At 44.6% G+C, this 21,786-nt stretch overlaps 1 protein-coding gene across 1 annotated transcript in view; it reads left to right on the top strand.

Annotated features, from left to right (window-relative positions):
• SLC6A19 (solute carrier family 6 member 19) overlaps positions 1 to 21,786 on the top strand; it is a 217,596-nt gene that overhangs the window by 83,010 nt on the left and 112,800 nt on the right. Inside the window, exon 6 of the mRNA XM_075828515.1 lies at positions 19,533 to 19,645. Coding sequence (XP_075684630.1) covers positions 19,533 to 19,645 — 113 coding nt within the window. The remainder of the gene's footprint in view (positions 1 to 19,532; positions 19,646 to 21,786) is intronic.

The raw sequence follows: 21,786 nt of genomic DNA, 5'->3' as shown, positions 1-21,786 counted from the left end.
TGATACTGTCAGCGATGGTTGAAGACTGTCAGTGTGTAGGGACACAGCCCTTTGACAAGGGGAATCGTAGCACCCATTTGTCAATGCTCACACAGAAAGGTGGTGTTTAATATAGACATGACGTGGCAGGGCGGTGGTGGAGAAGGGGGCCCAAGCTTGTGGAACAGCCCAGGGCCCATGGTTTACTTAATCCGCCACTGCCCGCAGCCATGGATCTGCGAGCGCTGGCCCCAGTCTCCTCCTCAGGAGATGCCAGCGCTCACTTCCGCTCACCTCGGCCGGGTCGCATAGGGCTCTTAAAGTGACAGTGCGCGCACCAGACTTTTATGTTTAATCAGCCCATAGCACCCTGGACTATAAGAAGGGACCAGCCCCTTCCTCCCACGCCTGAGCGTTGTTGTCGTACCCTAAGTTTGTCTATGCAAATGGTCTCCTAGTGTTTCCCAGTGTTCCCTGTTCCTGTATCCTGTTACCTGTATCCCGTGCTATCCTAGTCACGTGCCGTACTGAGCTTAAGTCGTGCTGTTCTGTATACCACACCTGTCCTGCTTCACCACACCTGACGTCTACCTGCTGCCTAGTCCCAGTTGAGCCTGCCTTGCTACTGTCCGAGCTGCCACAGGTACCCTATACGAACTATAGACTGTAAGGGTATGTGCACACGATGAGAGGCTTTTACATCTGAAAAGACAGACTGTTTTCAGGAGAAAACAGCTGCATCGTTTCAGACGTAAATGAGGCTCCTCGTATTATGCGAGGCGTCTTTGACGCCTGTAATCTTCAGCTGCTCTTCATTGACTTCAATGAAGAACGTCTCAAATTACGTTGCAAAGAAGTGCCCTGCACTTCTTTGCCGAGGCAGTCAATTTACGCGCCGTGGTTTGACAGCTGTCAAACGATGACGCGTAAATTACAGGTCGTCTGCACAGTACGTCGGCAAACCCATTCAAATGAATGGGCAGATGTTTGCCGACATATTGTAGCCCTATTTTCAGACGTAAAACGAGGCATAATACGCCTCGTTTACATCTGAAAATAGGTCGTGTGAACCCAGCCTTACCTGTGCCCTGTTGGCCAGCTGCCATACCGCCAAGGCGGTACGGCCCAGTAGGTTCACAAACCCAACGTGACATGCCGTAAATGTGGGAGGGAATGTCACCCCCCCTCCCTATTTTTGGCTACGAGCCAGGAAAAGGTGTCTTCAAATTGCTAAGCATTGTCCAGCTGCCATTTGGGAGTGATTGTACAAATGGCAGCTGGCAAAAGCTATAGGACACACCGAAAGGCCAAGGGTATGTTCACACACTTACTAAAAAAAGAATGAAAATACTAACCTGTTTTCAAGGGAAAACAGCTCCTGATTTTCAGCCATTTTTAAATAAAACTCGCGTTTTTCACGTCCGTTTTTGGAGCTGTTTTTTTTTATATAGTGAATAAAAAACGGCTCCAAAAACGTCCCAAGAAGTGACATGCACTTCTTTTTCGCGGGCGTCTTTTTACGTGCCATTTTTTTAAAATGAGGTGTAAAAAAAACGCCCCGTCGGAACAGAACAACGTATTTCCCATTGAAATCAATGGGCAGATGATTGGAGGCGCTCTGCTTCTGATTTTTCAGCCATTTTTCGGGACGTTCACACGGCTTATTTTTGGACGTTTTTCAGGCAGAATGCCTCCAAACATCTGCCCATTGATTTCAATGGGAAATACAGCGTTCTGTTCCGACGCGGAGTTGCTAAAAAAAAGTCTGAAAATCAGGAGCAGTTTTCACTTGAAAACAGCTCCGTATTTTCAGACGTTTTTGATTTTGTGTGTGCACATACCCTAAGGGCTTATTCAGACGAACGTTATATACGTCCGTGCAACGCGCGTGATTTTCACGCGCCTCACACGGACCTATATTAGTCTATGGGGCCGTGCAGACAGTCCGTGATTTTTACGCAGCATGAGTCCACTGCGTAAAACTCACGACATGTCCGTTCTTTGTGCGTATTTCGCGCATCACGCACCCATTGAAGTCAATGGGTGCGTGAAAATCACGCGCACCACATGGAAGCACTTCCGTGGGACGCGCGTAATTCGCGCAACAGCGGTGAAAAGTATGAATAAAAACAGAAAAGCACCATGTGCTTTTCTGTTTACAAACATACAAACAGAGTGTCATAATGATGGCGGCTGCGCGAAAAGCACGCAGCCACGTATTATATGATCATGGCACACAGAGCTGTTAAGTGCCTTTTGCGCACGCAAAACACCGTGTTTTTTGCGTGCAAAAAACGCACACACTCTTGTGAAGCCAGCCTTAGAATGATGAAAGTGAAGTGAATAACTTTTCAGTTGACAGGTTCACACGACGTGTATTCGACACGTTTTTTTTTGCGAATTTTACGTGCCAAAAACCGCATCAAAAAACGCTTGATTACGCTTTTCATTTACAGAATTGGTAAAGTGCACTGTTAGTCCATACAACGCTCTTTTTTACACATGCGTTTTTAATAAACGCGTTGTGTAAATAAAGAAGTGTCGAAATTGGGAGTCGTAATTATGTGCCAAAAAGCGCACACAAAATGCGTAAAAAAAAGTGTCAAATGCTTGATTAAGTTACCCATTTACATCAATGGGAAAGCAAGCGTTTTTAAAAACATGTTGCGTAAAAACGAACAGTGGGGTGGGCTTGTGTGTGGCACAGTTGCATGTTTGGGGAGATTTGTGTGTGTGTAGGGGGGGTGCTGGCTGATGATTCTTCAAAACAACCGATAAGCGGCTATGAAGGATCAGCGGCGCCCGTGCATACTCCGCTGCAGAAAAATAGAACACAGCTCTGCACTACACACGCACAGCTCCACGCGCACACATACACAGCTCCGCTGCTCAAGCACACACAGCTCCGCTGCACGAACACACACACAGCTCGGCTGCGCGAGCACACACACAGCTCGGCTGCGCGAGCACACACACAGCTCGGCTGCGCGAGCACACACACAGCTCGGCTGCGCGAGCACACACACAGCTCGGCTGCGCGAGCACACACACAGCTCGGCTGCGCGAGCACACACACAGCTCGGCTGCGCGAGCACACACACAGCTCGGCTGCGCGAACACACACACAGCTCGGCTGCGCGAACACACACACAGCTCAGCTGCGCGAACACACACACAGCTCAGCTGCGCGAGCACACACACAGCTCGGATGCGCGAGCACACACACAGCTCGGCTGCGCGAGCACACACAGCTCGGCTGCGCGAGCACACACAGCTCGGCTGCGCGAGCACACACAGCTCGGCTGCGCGAGCACACACAGCTCGGCTGCGCGAGCACACACAGCTCGGCTGCGCGAGCACACACAGCTCGTCTGCGCCCGCACACACAGCTCGACTGCGCCCGCACACACAGCTCGACTGCGCGAGCACACACAGCTCGTCTGCGCGAGCACACACAGCTCGTCTGCGCCCGCACACACAGCTCGGCTGCGTTGCACACACAGTGCTGCTACACGCGCACACACAGCGCTGCTACACGAGCACACACAGCGCTGCTACATGCTCACACACAGCTCTACTACACGCGCACCCACACTTCTGCTACATGCGCACACACAGCTCTGCTACACACAGACACACACACAGTTACAGCAGTTGTGGGGGGGGTCGCGAAGTCGGGGCCGCGGGGGGGTCGTGAGGGGGGTCACGAGCGGAGGCGTCGCGAGGAGAGGGAGTTTGCGAGGGTGGGGTCGTGAGAGGGGGGCTGTGAGAGAAAGAGAGGGACAGACAGAGACACACACACCTTACCTGCAGTGTGGCCGGTCTTCATAATGGCGCCTGCTATCTCCCTACAAACCAGCTTCTCTGCTGGGTCACTCTGGACTGGGCTTGCACAGTACAGAGCCAGATGGCAGATACAGTGAATGGGAGATGTTCATTGTATCCTATGCCCTGTGCTGCCGTATTCCATCTGTGTATGTGTCGTTAAGAGACACACACAGATTAAATAAAACATGGCCACCCCCAGTACAGTAAGAAAGTGTTAATAAAGAAAACATTGTGTGTGAAAAAATAAATAAAGTCAATATAATATTTTATTAAATAAAAACACATAAATTAATTTAAAACAAAAATCATGACACTGTCCCTTTAAAGGATTTTTGTGGAAAAAGTAGTAAAATCGAAAAAACCTATACATATTTGGTATCAACATAATCATACCAACCCAAAGTTAGAAAAAGTTAGAATGTTATTTACGCTGCACTGGGAAAAGCACGCATTTAAAACGCCAACTGCCGACACAGCAGTAGAGGCGGTTCACAGTATTACAACTTTCTCCCATTCACTTCTATGGGAGAAGGTTGTAATACTGTGAATCGCCGCTGCTTCTGTGTCAGCGATTCACAATGCAAGCAGTGACTGGAATGAAGGGGAAGCAGTACTTGTACGAGCGCTGTGGACCCTTCAAAAGAGCTAATCGGCGGGGGTTCCGGCAGTCCTGAGGATAGGCCATCAATTTTTAGGGACTGGAAAACCACTTTAATAATAATTTTGTTATTTCCAGATAAAATAAAATCTTTCTTGAATACAATTTTATCATCTAGTTAAAACATCTCCAATTGTACACTGTTTTGACTACAATGAACTAGTGAACCCTGAAATTGTTTTTCTCTATTCCTATGGACTTTGTTCTTTTGGAAAACAAAACATGTAACTTATTACAAATATGTTACCCATTTCTCAAAGCACTATGCAGAGTTCAGCACTATAGTATTGCAAACAGTAAATAAAAGTGTTTAACCCCTTCCCGCTATAGCCACTTTTGAGATTCCTGACAGAACCTAATTTTCTCATTTTATGTGATAAAAGCTTTGGAATTCTTTTATATATCCATACGATTCTAAGACTGTTTTCTCGTGACACATTGTACTTTATGTCAGTGGTAACATTTGGTTGATACATTAAGTATTTGTGAAAAAAAAAACAAATTTAGGAAAAAAATTGCAAAAAATTGTATTTTTATAAATTCAAATGTATCTGCTTGCAAGACAAATAGTTATACCACACAAAATAGTCGCTAATTAACATTTCTCATATGTCTATTTTAGATTGCAATTGTTTTTTGAACATGCTTTTATTTTTCTAGGACGTTACAAGGTTTTAACAGAAATGTCTTACATTTTCAATTAAATTTCAAAGCCTATTTTTTTAGGGACCAGTTCAGTTGGAAAAGTGACTTTGATGGGCACATACATTACAAAGCCCCACGAATCACCCCATTCTAAAAACTGCACCCCTCAAAGTAGCATTTAGGACTTTTCTTAAGGAATTTCACCAGCGAAACACAACTCGATATTTATTACCCAGTTTCTGCAGTTGTTAAAAATTTACTACATGTGGCCCTAGTGTGCTAATGGACTGTGCACAGGCCTCAGATCAAGGGAGCACGTAGTGGATTTTGGGGCCGTCTTTTTATTACATTAGATTTTTGGCACCATATCAGGATTGAAGAGGTCTGGTGGTACCAAAGCAAAGGGGACACCCCATAAAATACCCCATTTTGCAAACTACAGCACACAAGTAATTCATCTAGGTGTGTAGTGGGCATTTTGACCGCACAGGTGTTTCATGGATTTTATTAGGCTCTGAAAATAAAAAATGAAATTTTTTAAATAAAACATATAATATTTTCATTTCCACCTTGAGTAAGGGAGTAAAAGCAACCCAACATTTGTGTTCAAGTGACATTTCTCCTGTTTAAAGAGGCTCTGTCACCAGATTTTGCAGCCCCTATCTGCTAATGCAGCAGATCGGCGCTGCAATGTAGATTACAGTAACGTTTTTATTTTTAAAAAACGAGCATTTTTGGCCAAGTTATGACCATTTTCGTATTTATGCAAATGAGGCTTGCAAAAGTACAACTGGGCGTGTTGAAAAGTAAAAGTACAACTGGGCGTGTATTATGTGCGTACATCGGGGTGTGTTTACTACTTTTACTAGCTGGGCGTTGTGTATAGAAGTGTCATCCACTTCTCTTCAGAACGCCCAGCTTCTGGCAGTGCAGCACTGTGACGTCACTCACAGGTCCTGCATCGTGTCGGCACCAGAGGCTACACTTGATTCTGCAGCAGCATCAGCATTTGCAGGTAAGTAGCTACATCGACTTACCTGCAAACGCCGATGCTGCTGCAGAATCATCTGTAGCCTCTGGTGCCGGCTCGTCTGATACGATGCAGGACCTGTGAGTGACGACACAGCGTGATCTCTGGAGAACACGGCTGTGGCTGCACTGCCAGAAGCTGGGCGTTGTGAAGAGAAGTGGATGACACTTCTATACACAACGCCCAGCTAGTAAAAGTAGTAAACACACCCCGATGTACGCACATAATACACGCCCAGTTGTACTTTTACTTTTCAACACGCCCAGTTGTACTTTTGCAAGCCTCATTTGCATAAATACGAAAATGGTCATAACTTGGCCAAAAATGCTCGTTTTTAAAAAATAAAAACGTTACTGTAATCTACATTGCAGCGCCTATCTGCTGCAATAGCAGATAGGGGTTGCAAAATCTGGTGACAGAGCCTCTTTAAGTTCTTATAGGGCAAAAGTGGGGGTCCCTTTGGCATTTCTTCAGATTTTAATTGTTTTTAGGGTTTGTTTTTTCCCGTTTTGAGTGCTGCTGTGCTCATTGTTTGTACTTTTTCATGTATATTGTAATAAAGCAATTTCAATTGTTTTGGATGTGCGACTCTAATAGCATTTGTCTTTCCACTTCTTTTTTTGTGTAATTGTTACACATTTGTTAAGACAGCACTCCAAGCATTTTTTTACATATAGCGTTGTGCCCACCCTTTTTATTTGTTTCACGCTCAGAGAGATGGCAAGGGGGAGAAGAGGGTTGAGGTCAGCTCCCTCTGTATAATCCAGTAGCAATCAAGTGGCAGAGAGGAAGCAGTGCCTCCTCTCCCTGGAAGGAAAGAGCCCACACACCAGCCCAGCATTGGTTAGTTGACTGTTTGGTCTGTGGTGCTGAAGCATCGTCGGCAGATTTCACAGACCTCAGTAGATGAGATAATGGCACTACTGAGCAGCTGCTATATTCTGGGCCAATAAGCAGTCACTGGAACTGACATACAGCTGTTGCTCAGCAGTGACACTCTCTCTATTACTGCCTGCATTAAACCAACACCCCACAGTAGCTGCAGAGAAGTTAAGTTCAGTTAACATATGCATCGAAGCCTCTGCCGCAGTTTCTGTTGGATTTAATTGGAAAAATAGTGCTACATGGTGCATTATTTTTCCCATCAATACAATGGACACCATGCCCTAGACTAATAAACAATATTGTAAGTCAATGTCCTAAGTTTTAGTGGCACGTGTGTAAAATGTGTCCCATGTTATTCTTATGCATAGTATATAGTGGCGTTATTCTTGTGTACAATGTATATGGTGGCACTATTTATGTGTATTGTATATATTTCAGCAATAGTTTTGAGTACAGTATATATTGGTTTTATTTATGTGTACCGTACATATGACAGTATTTATGCATATAGTATATACAATTCCATTATTCATGTGTACACTATATATGGCTGCATTGTTAGTGCGTACAGTATATAGCACCATTATAAAGAATATGATGAATTTAAGCAGGAAGGATCATTAAAATAATAATTTTATCCACCTGATAATTAAACTAATATATTATTTATCATTACTTCCCAAAATTAATTTAATTGAATAAATTACGGGCTCATGTTATATATCCTGGAGGTGTATCATGTATTATATTTATTGCACACATATATTTCTAAAATTTCCGCAATATTTGCATGGACAGCAGGTAGGACTGTTTGCTTCAAAATGCCAGGGCTGATTTTATGTCCCAGTCCTGGACTATCTTCTATCCCCTCCCCTTTTGTAACAAACTTTGGGTCCCTACCTTTTTACCAGTGGAAGGGATTTCCCTGGTAAAGTTTTGCCCTGGTGCAATATGTGGACCATTACTTCTAGAAGTACTGGGCCCTCCCCTTTCTGTTCCCACATACAAGGGCCTTGATTACCACCTCTTAAAACCGAAGGAATGTCCCTGCATAGCCTGTAAATTGCAATAGCACATAAGCATTATACAATGCCATTTGTACCATGTGCAAGGCCAGCTTTTTGTACCACACCTTTGTTTTCCGCATGGAAATCTGTAAAAGAAAAAGCAGAAATGCACGGCGCCACATAGTGCAGATCACCTAAGGAGTGATGTATGGTAATAGGTAATAGGTATTGTGCTCACCTATGGGAGTTGTGCTATATCTGGTACAACTTTGATGTAAACAAGATCAATAAATCCAAATGGTAAGCTGCAGCCAGGTCCGTAGCGGCAATGGTGAATGTTGCCACAGCAGGAAAGGGAGTTTTCGTAGTTCACAAAAAAGATGAACCAATTGATGGTGCTGCAAATAACTTATAAAATCCAGGTAGGGTAATAGTAATAATAAATAAATAAACTTCATTTATTAAGGCTATTCGTTTCAATGGTGGACTAGCATCTTCATCATTTGGTATAAAGTACTGTTAGTAGAAAATTGTACAGATCATTAATAAGAAAATCGAGAATTATAATAAAATAAATAGTAAATAATAATTGGTAATAGTAGAAACAGGGAAGAGAGAGAATCCTATGGCATTGATACATATTGCAACATTCTAAGTGTAACCAGGGCAGGTCGCACACAGAAGAAATATATTCCGGCATCATCATTAGCATTAGCAAAGAGTCATCATAGGGAGAACAAGGTCCACTGGAAACTATGGGGGATTCACAGGCAGATGATCAGAGAGCGTCCCTGGCGTCATAGCAACCTAATTGGCAGACCGAGGGTGACGGAAACCGAGCGCGGACAGCTCAAAGTACATAGACAGCTGAATGCTCATGCATCGGAGTACAAAGATTCAGGGTAAAGAGTAACCATGTATAGAAATGTTACATTTTGGGCGATGTGGCATATATTTAGAAAATAGAATAAGGGAGTGTAGCAATTGGGTTAACTAAATGCAATAATGTCACAGTATGCACAAAAATGGATATCTTTTAACAGATAAGACATATATGAATGATAAAAAATATAATATAAATAAAAAAATATATATAAATATTTTAAAAAATGCAAACAATTACAGGTATATTTTAAAAAAATCGATAGAAAATATAAAAATATAAAATATAAAAATATAAAAGAAATATAAAGAAAAACAGCACAGACTAAGGGAAATACATATATAAAACCATATCTGGTGGTATGAGGATAAATAAGTGAGATACATATATGAATTAATAAATGAATTAATATGAATTAATAACTACATTAAATACTGTATAAATGCAAATGCAAAATATATATGGAAAAAAGCATAGGACCACGGTTGGACACAGTATATGTTGGTGGGAAACTTTAATCTAGGGTCGTTTCGGTAATGTCGTTCAATCCACCAGGATATAAGCAAGATCATTTAAATATCCAGAAATTCTCGTGTTGGTTTAGTTTAGAAAATCTATTAGCGGTGTCTACTGAGATTTGTTATATAAGGGTGATAGTTATATTATCACATTTACAATCGTGTACATGTGCAAAATGACGTGAAACACTAAGTTTCAGAAAGCCATTGGTTACATTTGAGCGATGTTTATTAATCCTACAACGGCGAGACTGTGTAGTTCTGCCAATGTATTGGAGATTACATGGGCATTTTAATAAGTAAATAACGTATTCACTTCCACAATTTAAAAAGGTTTTAATATTGTAGATCTCCATAGTAACTGACGAGGTGAATATTTTAGTTCTATGTGTAATATTCACACAACAAAGACATCTAGATCGTCCACAGCGGATGGATCCATGTATGCAAGGGAACATTGGAAGGGATGGACGGTTTAGGATTTTGGCGTTTACTAGGGGCAAGAATATTCCTCAAGGTCTGTGATCTTCTAAAAGTGATCTTTGGTATATCATGTAAAATATGTTTTAAAAAGGGATCATTTATGAGGCTATGCCAGTGTTTGCATAAAATAGATAGAATGGGTTTATTCCCAGTGTTAAAAGAGGCTATAAAATGATGTTTAAATTAATAGGCTCATCTTCCTTTATAGGTAATATTTTTATACAATCCTCTTGGGTCAGACTCATTGCTTTTATATGCACCCCTTCTATTAAACTTTTGGGGAGATGTTTCTCCTTAAATCTTTTTTAAAAAATTTTGCACTCTGACTAAAAATGTTTAGAGTCAGAACAACTTTTTCTTACTCTTCTAAATTGTCCAAGCGGTATATTTTTGAGCCAGGGTGGGTAATGGGAACTTTTAAAATTGAGGTAACTATTGATATCAACAGTTTTAAAATGTGTACTAGTACTAAAATTACCAATATCGTCAATGTTAATAGTGAGGTCTAAAAAAAGTCAATAGATTTTGCAGAATTATTATGTGTAAATGATAAACCAAATTTATTGTTGTTCAGAAACCCCATAAAAGCGATGGCCTCCGTCTGGTCCCCTTTCCATATAAAGAATAAGTAGTCTATATAACTACGATAAAGTAAAATATTATTTATATAAGGGTGATTACCTAAAATATATGAGTCCTTAAACATACCCATGTACAAATTTGCATAAGAGGGTGCAAAACGTGACCCTGTGGCACAGCCCCTAATCTGTTTATAAAATGTATTACCAAAACTAAAAACATTGTGCTGTAAGATAAAATCAATGAAATTAATAAAAAAAAAGAGCTTGGGTGTTAGGTATATTAGGTTTCAGAGAGCAAGTAAAACTCAATAGCTTTTATACCTTTGTCATGGGGGATATTTGCATAAAGGGCGGACACATCTGTTTTTGTTTTCCGAATGGCACTGTACGGCTTCAGTACTTGATCAGAGAGATCACCCCCTGCAATCCGGCTTGGGGGTCATTGTAGTGTTACTTCGGGCAGGGGTGCTGCTGTTGCCATCTATTGTGGTCAACATAAGGACATCCCCCAATATGTTCTTGCTGTTTAGTGCCCTGCTTTCTCCCTTTCTTAGTGGTTGCCAAATCAGAGTTTTAGGCAGGCCTCTCAGATTTTTGCGCATGGTGCCACATGCTGCAGTACTTCTGGTGGAGAGGTACTTAAATAGTGTGATGCTGGTATAGAAGTTATCCATATGAAGGTGATAACCCTGGTCTAGTAGTGGGTGCACCAAATCCCACACTATTTTAGCACTCATCCCCAGGCCAGGGGGCATTCTGATGGTTCTATCCTGGTGTTCTTCTCTTAATAAACACTAAACCTGTGGGTGTACCCTGAGCTGCTCTCGCACAGCTTGTACATTTTAATTCCATATCTTGCCCTCTTGCTGGGCAGGTATTGGCAGAGTTTTAGTCTCCCCTTAAAATGTACAAGGGACTCGTCTATTGCAATGTTCTTTTCAAGTGTGTATGATTGTTCAAATGTGGTGCAAAAATTATCAATGACTGGCCCGATTTTGAATAGGCAGTCATATGTGGGGTCCTGACGGGGCGGGCACTGTGCATTATCATTATAATGCAAACATTTCTGAATTATTTCAAAACGTGTCCGGGCATTGTCGTGCGGTAAAATAGGTGCTGTATAAAAGAACCGTACTCCAGTATTTCCTAATCTCTGGCTTTTTTACTAGGCCCATATTTAGCACCAGGCCCCAAAATGTCATCATCTCCGCTGCATCTGCACCTAGCAAATGATGACTTGGGGTTTTGTGCTAAAAATTGCTGGGCATATAAATTTGTCTGGGCCACCATTTAGTTTACAAAATATTCAGAGAAAAATACATAAAAAGGCAATTTCTGTGAGGTCTGCAATCTCAAACCGAATTCCTGTGCTGCCTATGAAATCTGGAATGTCAGACTCATAATTCTCAGGGGATGGGTTCCACATGGTATCACTCATTTGGGGGGTTGCCTCAGCTGATGTTCTGTGGCACATTTGCAGGGTTTCCTCACCACTGGATAAGGATGATGAGGAGGAGGAGGACAAGAGGAATGTGGAATATTCCTCTTCTACCTCGCTGGCCGCATTAGTGTCAGAGGACAGGATGGCGTATGCCTCCTCGGCTGAATAGACCCTTTGGGATGATTGGGGCATTTTTATTAGTGGGTTGTGTAGTGCATGAACACATGTAATACTCAATTTATTTTTACAGAGGTGGTTGTGTGAGTTGTGTTTTTACATGTGTATACCAAATATCAAAGAAAAAAAAACAGCCTCTGATTTTCAGACATTTTTGAAGCTGAAAATGAATCTTCTTTAATTAATTTGGAGCTTCTTTCGAGGCTTCTTTTGAGGCGTTTTTTGAGGCATTTTTAGGCTATGTTCACACAGAGTATTTTGACGAGTTATTTTACGCGGAAACCGCACCAAAAAGCTCGTCAAAAATTTCCCGAATATTCCTCCCTTCGATTTCAGTGGGAGGCGGGGGCGGTTTTCTCCCGCGAGCGGTAAAACCGGCTCGCGGGGGAAAGAAGCGACATGCCCTATTATCGGGCGTTTCCGCCTCTGACCTCCCATTGACTTCAATGGGAGGCAGAGAAAGCGTATTTCACTGCGTTTTATGCCCGCAGCGCCCAATGGGCGCGGGCGAAAAACGCAGTGAAAATCGGCGTGCAGGCAGAGGAAAATCTGCCTCAAACTTCCAAACGGAAATATGAGGCAGAAATTCTGCCTGCAAAATACTCTGTGTGAACATAGCCTTAAGACGTTTTTCATAGTGTTCAATGGAAAATCAGCTCCAAAAAACGCCTCAAGAAGTGACATGCTATTTCTTTTTACGGAGCGTCTTTTTATGCTCCGTTTCTTAAAACAGAGGAGTAAAAAGACGCCCTGTATGAACTAAATGCTGTTTTTCCCATTGATTACAATGGGCAGATGTTTGTAGGCGTTCAGCTTCCGTTTTTTCAGGTGTTATTCGAGGCTTAAACGCCCCGAAATACTCCTGAAACCACTGCGTGTGAACATACCCTAACACTGGAAAAAAACTGTAGTATTAAAAAATTTACTACACTAAATTTAAACTACAGCTTTGTCGCTACATTTAGTGAACAAACTTCAGTTGAAAAGAAAACTGAACGTCCACCACTAACTGACGCTAACTATAATGCTGTAAATTTAGATTAAAACTGTCACTACGCTATGAAAAATTTAGTGAACAAACTTTAGTTTTAAAAAAATCTGATTGTTCGTCACTATCTGATGGTAACTGTAAGGCTGGGTTCACACAACCTATTTTCAGGCGTAAACGAGGCGTTTTATGCCTCGAATTACGCCTTAAAACTTGGCTCAAATACATCGGCAAACATCTGCCCATTCATTTCAATGGTTTTGCCGACGTACAGTGCCGACGACCTGTAATTTTACGCGTCGCTGTCAAAAGACGACGCGTAAAATAACAGCGTCGTCAAAGAAGTGCAGGACACTTCTTGGGACGTAATTTAAGCCGTTTTTCATTGATTTCAATGAGAACAGCTCCAAATTACGGCCGTAATTGACGCCTCGCAAAACGCGAGTACGAGCAATTACGTCTGAAATGCAGGAGCTGTTTTCTCCTGAAAACAGCTCCGTAATTTCATCCGTAATTGTCGATATCGTGTGCACATACCCTAACGCTGTAAATTCACACTAAAACTGTCGCTATGCTATCAAAAAGTTAGTGAGCAAACTTCAGTTAAAAAAAACTGAACGTCCGTCACTGACGCTAACTGTAAGGCCTCATTCACATGACAGGGTCCGAGTGTCGGCCGGGAAAATCGGCCGTTTTTGGCCGATTTTCCCGGCCGGTTTGCATCCGATTTGCATCCGTTCCGATTCCGTTCCGGGCCGAGTTTCCGTTTTTACCGGCCGATTTGGACCCGATTTGCATCCGTTTTTTTCCCTGTCCGTTTTAAAATCGGATGAATTTCATTTAAATTTGTTGCCACACACAGCCCTTTGTAGGTAATGCCACAGCCCCCCTGGTAGGTAATGCCACCCAGCCCCCTGTTGGTGATGCCACACAGCCCCCTGTAGGTAATGCCACCCAGCCCCCTGTAGGTAATGCCACCCAGCCCCCTGTAGGTAATGCCACCCAGCCCCCTGTAGGTGATGCCACACAGCCCCCTGTAGGTAATGCCACCTAGCCCCCTGTAGGTAATTCAACCCACTCGCCTGTAGGTGATGCCACCCAGCCCCCTGTAGGCGATGCCACCCACCAGTCCCCTGTAGGTGATGCCACCCACCCTGACCCCTGTAGGTGATGCCACCCACCCTGCCCCCTGTAGGTGATGCCACCCACCCTGCCCCCTGTAGGTGATGCCACCCACCCTGCCCCCTGTAGGTGATTCCACACTGCCCCCTGTAGGTGATTCCACCCTGCCCCCTGTAGGTGATGCCACACAGCCCACTGTAGGTGATGCCACACAGCCCACTGTAGGTGATGCCACCCACCCTGCCCCCTGTAGGTGATGCCACCCACCCTGCCCCCTGTAGGTGATGCCACCCACCCTGCCCCCTGTAGGTGATGCCACCCACCCTGCCCCCTGTAGGTGATGCCACCCACCCTGCCCCCTGTAGGTGATGCCACCCACCCTGCCCCCTGTAGGTGATTCCACCCTGCCCCCTGTAGGTGATTCCACCCTGCCGCCTGTAGGTGATTCCACCCTGCCCTCTGTAGGTGATTCCACCCTGCCCCCTGTAGGTGATGCCACCCAGCCCCCTGTAGGTGATGCCACCAAGTCCCCTGTAGGTGATCCCACACAGCCCCCTGTAGGTTGCACCCATCCCCCCCCTTCCAGGAGAAGTCACTGACTTCAATGTCCATATATGGACAGTGTAGTCACTGACTTCTCCTGAAGAGGAATTCCCTGCCACAGGTCGGGAATTCCGCTTCAGAAGTGAGTGACGTCACTGTGTCCATATATGGACAGTGTAGTCACTCACTTCTCCTGTAGCGGAATCCCCGGCCATAGAGTCGGGGATTCCGCTGCAGAAGTACGTGACTTTGCTGTGTCCATATATGGACAGTGTAGTCATGCACTTCTCCTGTAGCGGCATCCCCGGCCATAGAGTCGGGGATTCCGCTGCAGAAGTGCGTGACTTCGCTGTGTCCATATATGGACAGTGTAGTCAGTCACTTCTCCTGTAGCGGCATCCCCGGCCATAGAGTCGGGGATTCCGCTGCAGAAGTGCGTGACTTCGCTGTGTCCATATATGGACAGTGTAGTCATGCACTTCTCCTGTATGCCTCGAATTACGCCTTAAAACTTGGCTCAAATACATCGGCAAACATCTGCCCATTCATTTCAATGGTTTTGCCGACGTACTGTGCCGACGACCTGTAATTTTACGCGTCGCTGTCAAAAGACGACGCGTAAAATAACAGCGTCGTCAAAGAAGTGCAGGACACTTCTTGGGACGTAATTTAAGCCGTTTTTCATTGATTTCAATGAGAACAGCTCCAAATTACGGCCGTAATTGACGCCTCGCAAAACGCGAGTACGAGCAATTACGTCTGAAATGCAGGAGCTGTTTTCTCCTGAAAACAGCTCCGTAATTTCATCCGTAATTGTCGATATCGTGTGCACATACCCTAACGCTGTAAATTCACACTAAAACTGTCGCTATGCTATCAAAAAGTTAGTGAGCAAACTTCAGTTAAAAAAAACTGAACGTCCGTCACTGACGCTAACTGTAAGGCCTCATTCACATGACAGGGTCCGAGTGTCGGCCGGGAAAATCGGCCGTTTTTGGCCGATTTTCCCGGCCGGTTTGCATCCGATTTGCATCCGTTCCGATTCCGTTCCGGGCCGAGTTTCCGTTTTTACCGGCCGATTTGGACCCGATTTGCATCCGTTTTTTTCCCTGTCCGTTTTAAAATCGGATGAATTTCATTTAAATTTGTTGCCACACACAGCCCTTTGTAGGTAATGCCACAGCCCCCCTGGTAGGTAATGCCACCCAGCCCCCTGTTGGTGATGCCACACAGCCCCCTGTAGGTAATGCCACCCAGCCCCCTGTAGGTAATGCCACCCAGCCCCCTGTAGGTAATGCCACCCAGCCCCCTGTAGGTGATGCCACACAGCCCCCTGTAGGTAATGCCACCTAGCCCCCTGTAGGTAATTCAACCCAGCCGCCTGTAGGTGATGCCACCCAGCCCCCTGTAGGCGATGCCACCCACCAGTCCCCTGTAGGTGATGCCACCCACCCTGACCCCTGTAGGTGATGCCACCCACCCTGCCCCCTGTAGGTGATGCCACCCACCCTGCCCCCTGTAGGTGATGCCACCCACCCTGCCCCCTGTAGGTGATTCCACACTGCCCCCTGTAGGTGATTCCACCCTGCCCCCTGTAGGTGATGCCACACAGCCCACTGTAGGTGATGCCACACAGCCCACTGTAGGTGATGCCACCCACCAGCCCCCTGTAGGTGATGCCACCCACCCTGCCCCCTGTAGGTGATGCCACCCACCCTGCCCCCTGTAGGTGATGCCACCCACCCTGCCCCCTGTAGGTGATGCCACCCACCCTGCCCCCTGTAGGTGATGCCACCCACCCTGCCCCCTGTAGGTGATTCCACCCTGCCCCCTGTAGGTGATTCCACCCTGCCGCCTGTAGGTGATTCCACCCTGCCCTCTGTAGGTGATTCCACCCTGCCCCCTGTAGGTGATGCCACCCAGCCCCCTGTAGGTGATGCCACCAAGTCCCCTGTAGGTGATGCCACCAAGTCCCCTGTAGGTGATCCCACACAGCCCCCTGTAGGTTGCACCCATCCCCCCCCCTTCCAGGAGAAGTCACTGACTTCAATGTCCATATATGGACAGTGTAGTCACTGACTTCTCCTGAAGAGGAATTCCCTGCCACAGGTCGGGAATTCCGCTTCAGAAGTGAGTGACGTCACTGTGTCCATATATGGACAGTGTAGTCACTCACTTCTCCTGTAGCGGAATCCCCGGCCATAGAGTCGGGGATTCCGCTGCAGAAGTACGTGACTTTGCTGTGTCCATATATGGACAGTGTAGTCATGCACTTCTCCTGTAGCGGCATCCCCGGCCATAGAGTCGGGGATTCCGCTGCAGAAGTGCGTGACTTCGCTGTGTCCATATATGGACAGTGTAGTCAGTCACTTCTCCTGTAGCGGCATCCCCGGCCATAGAGTCGGGGATTCCGCTGCAGAAGTGCGTGACTTCGCTGTGTCCATATATGGACAGTGTAGTCATGCACTTCTCCTGTAGCGGCATCCCCGGCCATAGAGTCGGGGATTCCGCTGCAGAAGTGCGTGACTTCGCTGTGTCCATATATGGACAGTGTAGTCACTCACTTCTCCTGTAGCGGCATCCCCGGCCATAGAGTCGGGGATTCCGCTGCAGAAGTGCGTGACTTCGCTGTGTCCATATATGGACAGTGTAGTCATGCACTTCTCCTGTAGCGGCATCCCCGGCCATAGAGTTGGGGATTCCGCTGCAGAAGTGAGTGACTTCGCTGTGTCCATATCTGGACAGTGTAGTCACGCACTTCTCCTGTAGCGGAATCCCCAATCCCCGGCCGGGGATTGGGGATTCCGACTCCTACAGCGAGCAATAAAAGACCCTCCTCCTCCTCCTCACATGCACTCTGCACTGTGAGGAGGAGGAGAGAGAGTGCGCGAGCGACGGTAGACCCGGCCATCACTCGGGACACATTCCGGTGATGGCCGGGTATTACCCGGCCCCATAGACTTCTATGGGAGCCGGGCGGCCGGGCACCCGGCTGAAAATAAAGCATGTCCTATTTTTTGACGGACGGTTTTCCCGGCCGTCAAAAAATCGGTCGTGTGAATAGCCCCATTAGGGGTCTATTATTCCTAATGCAGCCGGGTGCCGGCCGATTTATGAACGGCCGGCACCCGGCCGGGAATCCCTGTCGTGTGAATCCCGCCTAAGGGTATGTTCACACGGGCTATTTTCAGCCGTTTATCAAGCCGTAAAACGTTCAGAAAAACGGCTGAAAAATCAGAAGCAGAACGCCTACAAACATCTGCCCATTGATTTCAATAGGAAATACAACGTTCTGTTCCAACGGGGCGTTATTTTACGCCTCATTTTCAAATAACGGCGCACAAAAAGACGCCCCGTAAAAAGAAGTGCATGTCACTTCTTGAGTCATTTTTGGAGCCGTTTTTCATAGACTCAATAGAAAAACAGCTCCAAAAATGGGCGTCAAAAACGGCGCAAAAAATGCTAGTTCAATTAAAAAACGGCTGAAAATCAGGAGATGTTTTCTATTTAAAACAGCTCCGTATTTTCAGCCGTATTTTCTTAAGGCCCCATGCACACGACAGCAAAAAAACTCAGTTTTTGCGGACCGCAATTGCGGTCCGCAAAAACTGAGCCATTCACTTTCATTGAACACTGACACCTTTCCGTAGCACTACGGAAGGGTGTCAGTGCCGTGGAAATGTTCCGGGAATTATGGAACATGTCCGTTCTTTCGCATTTTGCGGGCCGTGCTCCCATACTTTGTATGGGAGCACGGCCCGAAAATGCGGCTGTCAGTCAGCGGCCGGCCGTGCCCGCAATCGCGGGCCGTGATTGCGGGCACGGTCGTGTGCATGGGGCCTAAGCGTGTGAACATAGCCTAAGGCCCCTTGCACACGACCGTATCTGCGAATACTTTATAGTCATCAGAAAATCATCAGCAATGTACCCATTTCTGCTGAGTGGTATCCACAAATACGGTCCGTAGTGCATCCGTATTACATCCGTATATACGGATCAGCAAAAAAAAGAGGACTGGTTGATGGGAAATCCCCTCTGTGTCGCTTAGCAACACTTCTGTATTTGCGGATGGCTATCCGTATTTGCAGACGCACCTCAGTAGCCATCCGCAATTTTGGCTTCCCCCATAGACTTCTATGGAGGAGTCCGTGGCACAATTGCGGACCAAGAACGGACATGCTCCATAATTCCCGGCACAGTTCTGCGGAACAGACACTTATCTGTAGCGATACAGAAAGGTGTCCGCGTTCAATTAAAGTGAATGGGTCTGTTTTAGCTGTGATTAGTCGGTCTATGCCCCATGAATATATGATAGGGATTGGCGCTGTCCTAGACAGCACCAATCACCACATCATCCCTGTGCCCTGTGGCACAGTGATTTGGTAAAACCGCAAAAAAACAAACGTAATTGGCCGGTCTCAGTTGACCTGCCAATCGCAGCGATTGCCAATGCGCATGGGGGTAATAGCCCCCTGTGCTGGGCGTTGTGAAAAGATGGCGTGCTGTGAGGGACAAAAGCCATCTTTACTTTGTAATTGTGTATTTTAACACAGTAACCACTTCCCTGTTTGTCGTAAGTATACAACATTTTGCAGGAAGCATTGGCTCTCCATGATGTATACCTATGACGAATGTTGGGAAGGGGTTAAATGTACAGCGTACATGTAATATTTCAGTCTGTTTCTGTGTTTGTGTGCCTATAGCTAAAGATTGCTGATGTATGTAATTTACTATACAGTAACTGCATATTTTGTTGTCATTTAGGTGTCTGAATTGGCAAATCCAGTAACTTGGCTGGATGCTGGTGCCCAAGTTTTCTACTCATTTTCACTTGCTTTTGGAGGACTAATTTCATTTTCCAGTTATAATTCAGTACAGTAAGTAAAATCTAAATCTATGTTTGACATTACAAATAAAAAACAATTGAAAATTGTTTTTCAGTGGAATTCGATTTTAAAGAGAATTTGTCATAAAAAATGCTTGTTTTAATGCTTTTGTACATTTTATAGGGAAGAGAAAAAGAGGAGAGATCCTACACTCCTCTAAAGTGACATCGTACAGGACAATGGAATTTAGAGTACGAGCGAATACTGTAAAAATACTCACCTATTGAGGTTGTGCTGGTAAAGGCACAACACTATAGATCAGCATATATCAGATAGCTCCTGCTGACAACCTCCCTCCACTAGCCATGTGGAGAGATTTGCCCTCGAGGGGAAAAGCAACACTGTGTAAAGGTTGCAAAAAGCAGTCCAGGGATCACTTGACAGGCACGACTTCTTAGTCGTTTTTAAAAATTTGATTGAGACTAGTCATTTCAAGACCATACCTGTCGCTTCATGAGATCATGCATCACAATGATAAAGATTGTTATCTCATGACACATTCACATTGTACTTTATGTTAGTGGTAAAATATGGTCAATACATTCAGTGTTTATTTGTGAAAAAGAAACTAAATGTAACAAATTTTTGGAAAAATTAGCATTTTTCTTAATTTAAATGTATCTGCTTGTAAGACAGATAGTAATACCACACAAAATCATTACTAGTTAACATTTACCATACGTCTAATTTATGTTGGCATCATTTTTAGAACGTCCTTTTATTTTTCAAGGATGTTGCAAGGCGTATAACTTTAGCTGCAATTTTTGACATATTCAATAAAATTTCCAAAACCTATTTTTACGTACCAGTTAAGTTCTAAATTTGCTTGGAGGGGCCTGTATATTAAGAACTGCCTTAAATCACCCCATTTTGAAAACCTCCTTTTTATTTGAATATATGTTAGGCACCATGTCAGGTATGAGAAAGGTCTTATGCCAAAACAAAGGAAACACCCCCAAAAGACACCATTTTGGAAGCTACACCCTCAAGGAATTTATCTAACTGTATAGTGAGCACGTTGACCCAACAGGTTATTTGCTGAAATCATTGGAATTAGGCTGTGAGAATGAAAATCTACATCTTCCTCATAAAATTTTATTTTTAGTTCATATTTTTCCATTTTCCAAAAGAAGAAAAAGTACCCTAACATTTGTAAAACAATTTCTCCTGATTACGGCAATACTCCATATGGGGTCATAAACTGCTCTTTGGACACACGGCAGGGCTCAGAAGGGCAGGAGTGCCATTTGGCTTTAAAGCTCAAATTTTGCTGGAATGGTTTTTGCATGCCATGTCACATTTGCAAAGCTCCTTATGGAGAAAAACAGTGGAAACCTCCCCAAAGCGACTCCAATTCGAAAACTACACCCCTTGATGCATCTATATAGGGGTATAGTGAGCATTTAGACCCCACAGGTCCTTTGCAGAATTTATTGGAATTAGGCCGTGAAACTGAAAACCAAATTTTTTTCCACAAACATGTTAAATAATTTTCATTTTCACAAGGAAAAAAGGAGAAAAAGCACCCCAACATTTGTAAAGGACGTTCTCCTGAGTATTGCAATAACCCATATGTGGTCATAAACTGCTGTTTGGACACACACAAGGAACGCCCTTTGAAGCTAAAATTTTTCTGGAGTGGTTTGCGGACGCAATGTTTGCAAAATCCTTGAGGAAGCAAAACAGTAGAACCCCCCAAAAGTGACACCATTTTTTAAACTACACCCCTTAAGGAATTTATCTATGGGTGTGTTAAGCATTTTTACTCCACAGTTTTTCTGCAGAAATTATTAGACTTAGGCCATGAAAATCTAAATTTTTCCAATAAAATTTAGCTTTAGCTAATTTTTTTAATTTCCACAAGGACTAAAAGAGTAAAAGCACCCCAAAATTTGTAAAGCAATTTCTCCCAAGTACAGCAATACCCCATATGTGGCCATGAACGGCTGTTTTGGCACACGCCATAGCTCAGAGCAAAGGAGCGCCATTTGCCTTTCGGAGCAAGGATTTTGCTGGATTAGTTTGTGGGCACCATGACGCTTTAAAATAACAATGCTGTAAATGAATTATACAACTAATAATCCATGGATGTGTGATATACTTTGAAGCAATACTTTATGCACAGGCCAGGT

The sequence above is a fragment of the Rhinoderma darwinii genome, chromosome 5 (assembly GCF_050947455.1).
Source record: "Rhinoderma darwinii isolate aRhiDar2 chromosome 5, aRhiDar2.hap1, whole genome shotgun sequence".
Lineage (NCBI taxonomy): Eukaryota > Metazoa > Chordata > Amphibia > Anura > Rhinodermatidae > Rhinoderma > Rhinoderma darwinii.
This window is presented reverse-complemented; position numbering and strand designations above follow the sequence as displayed.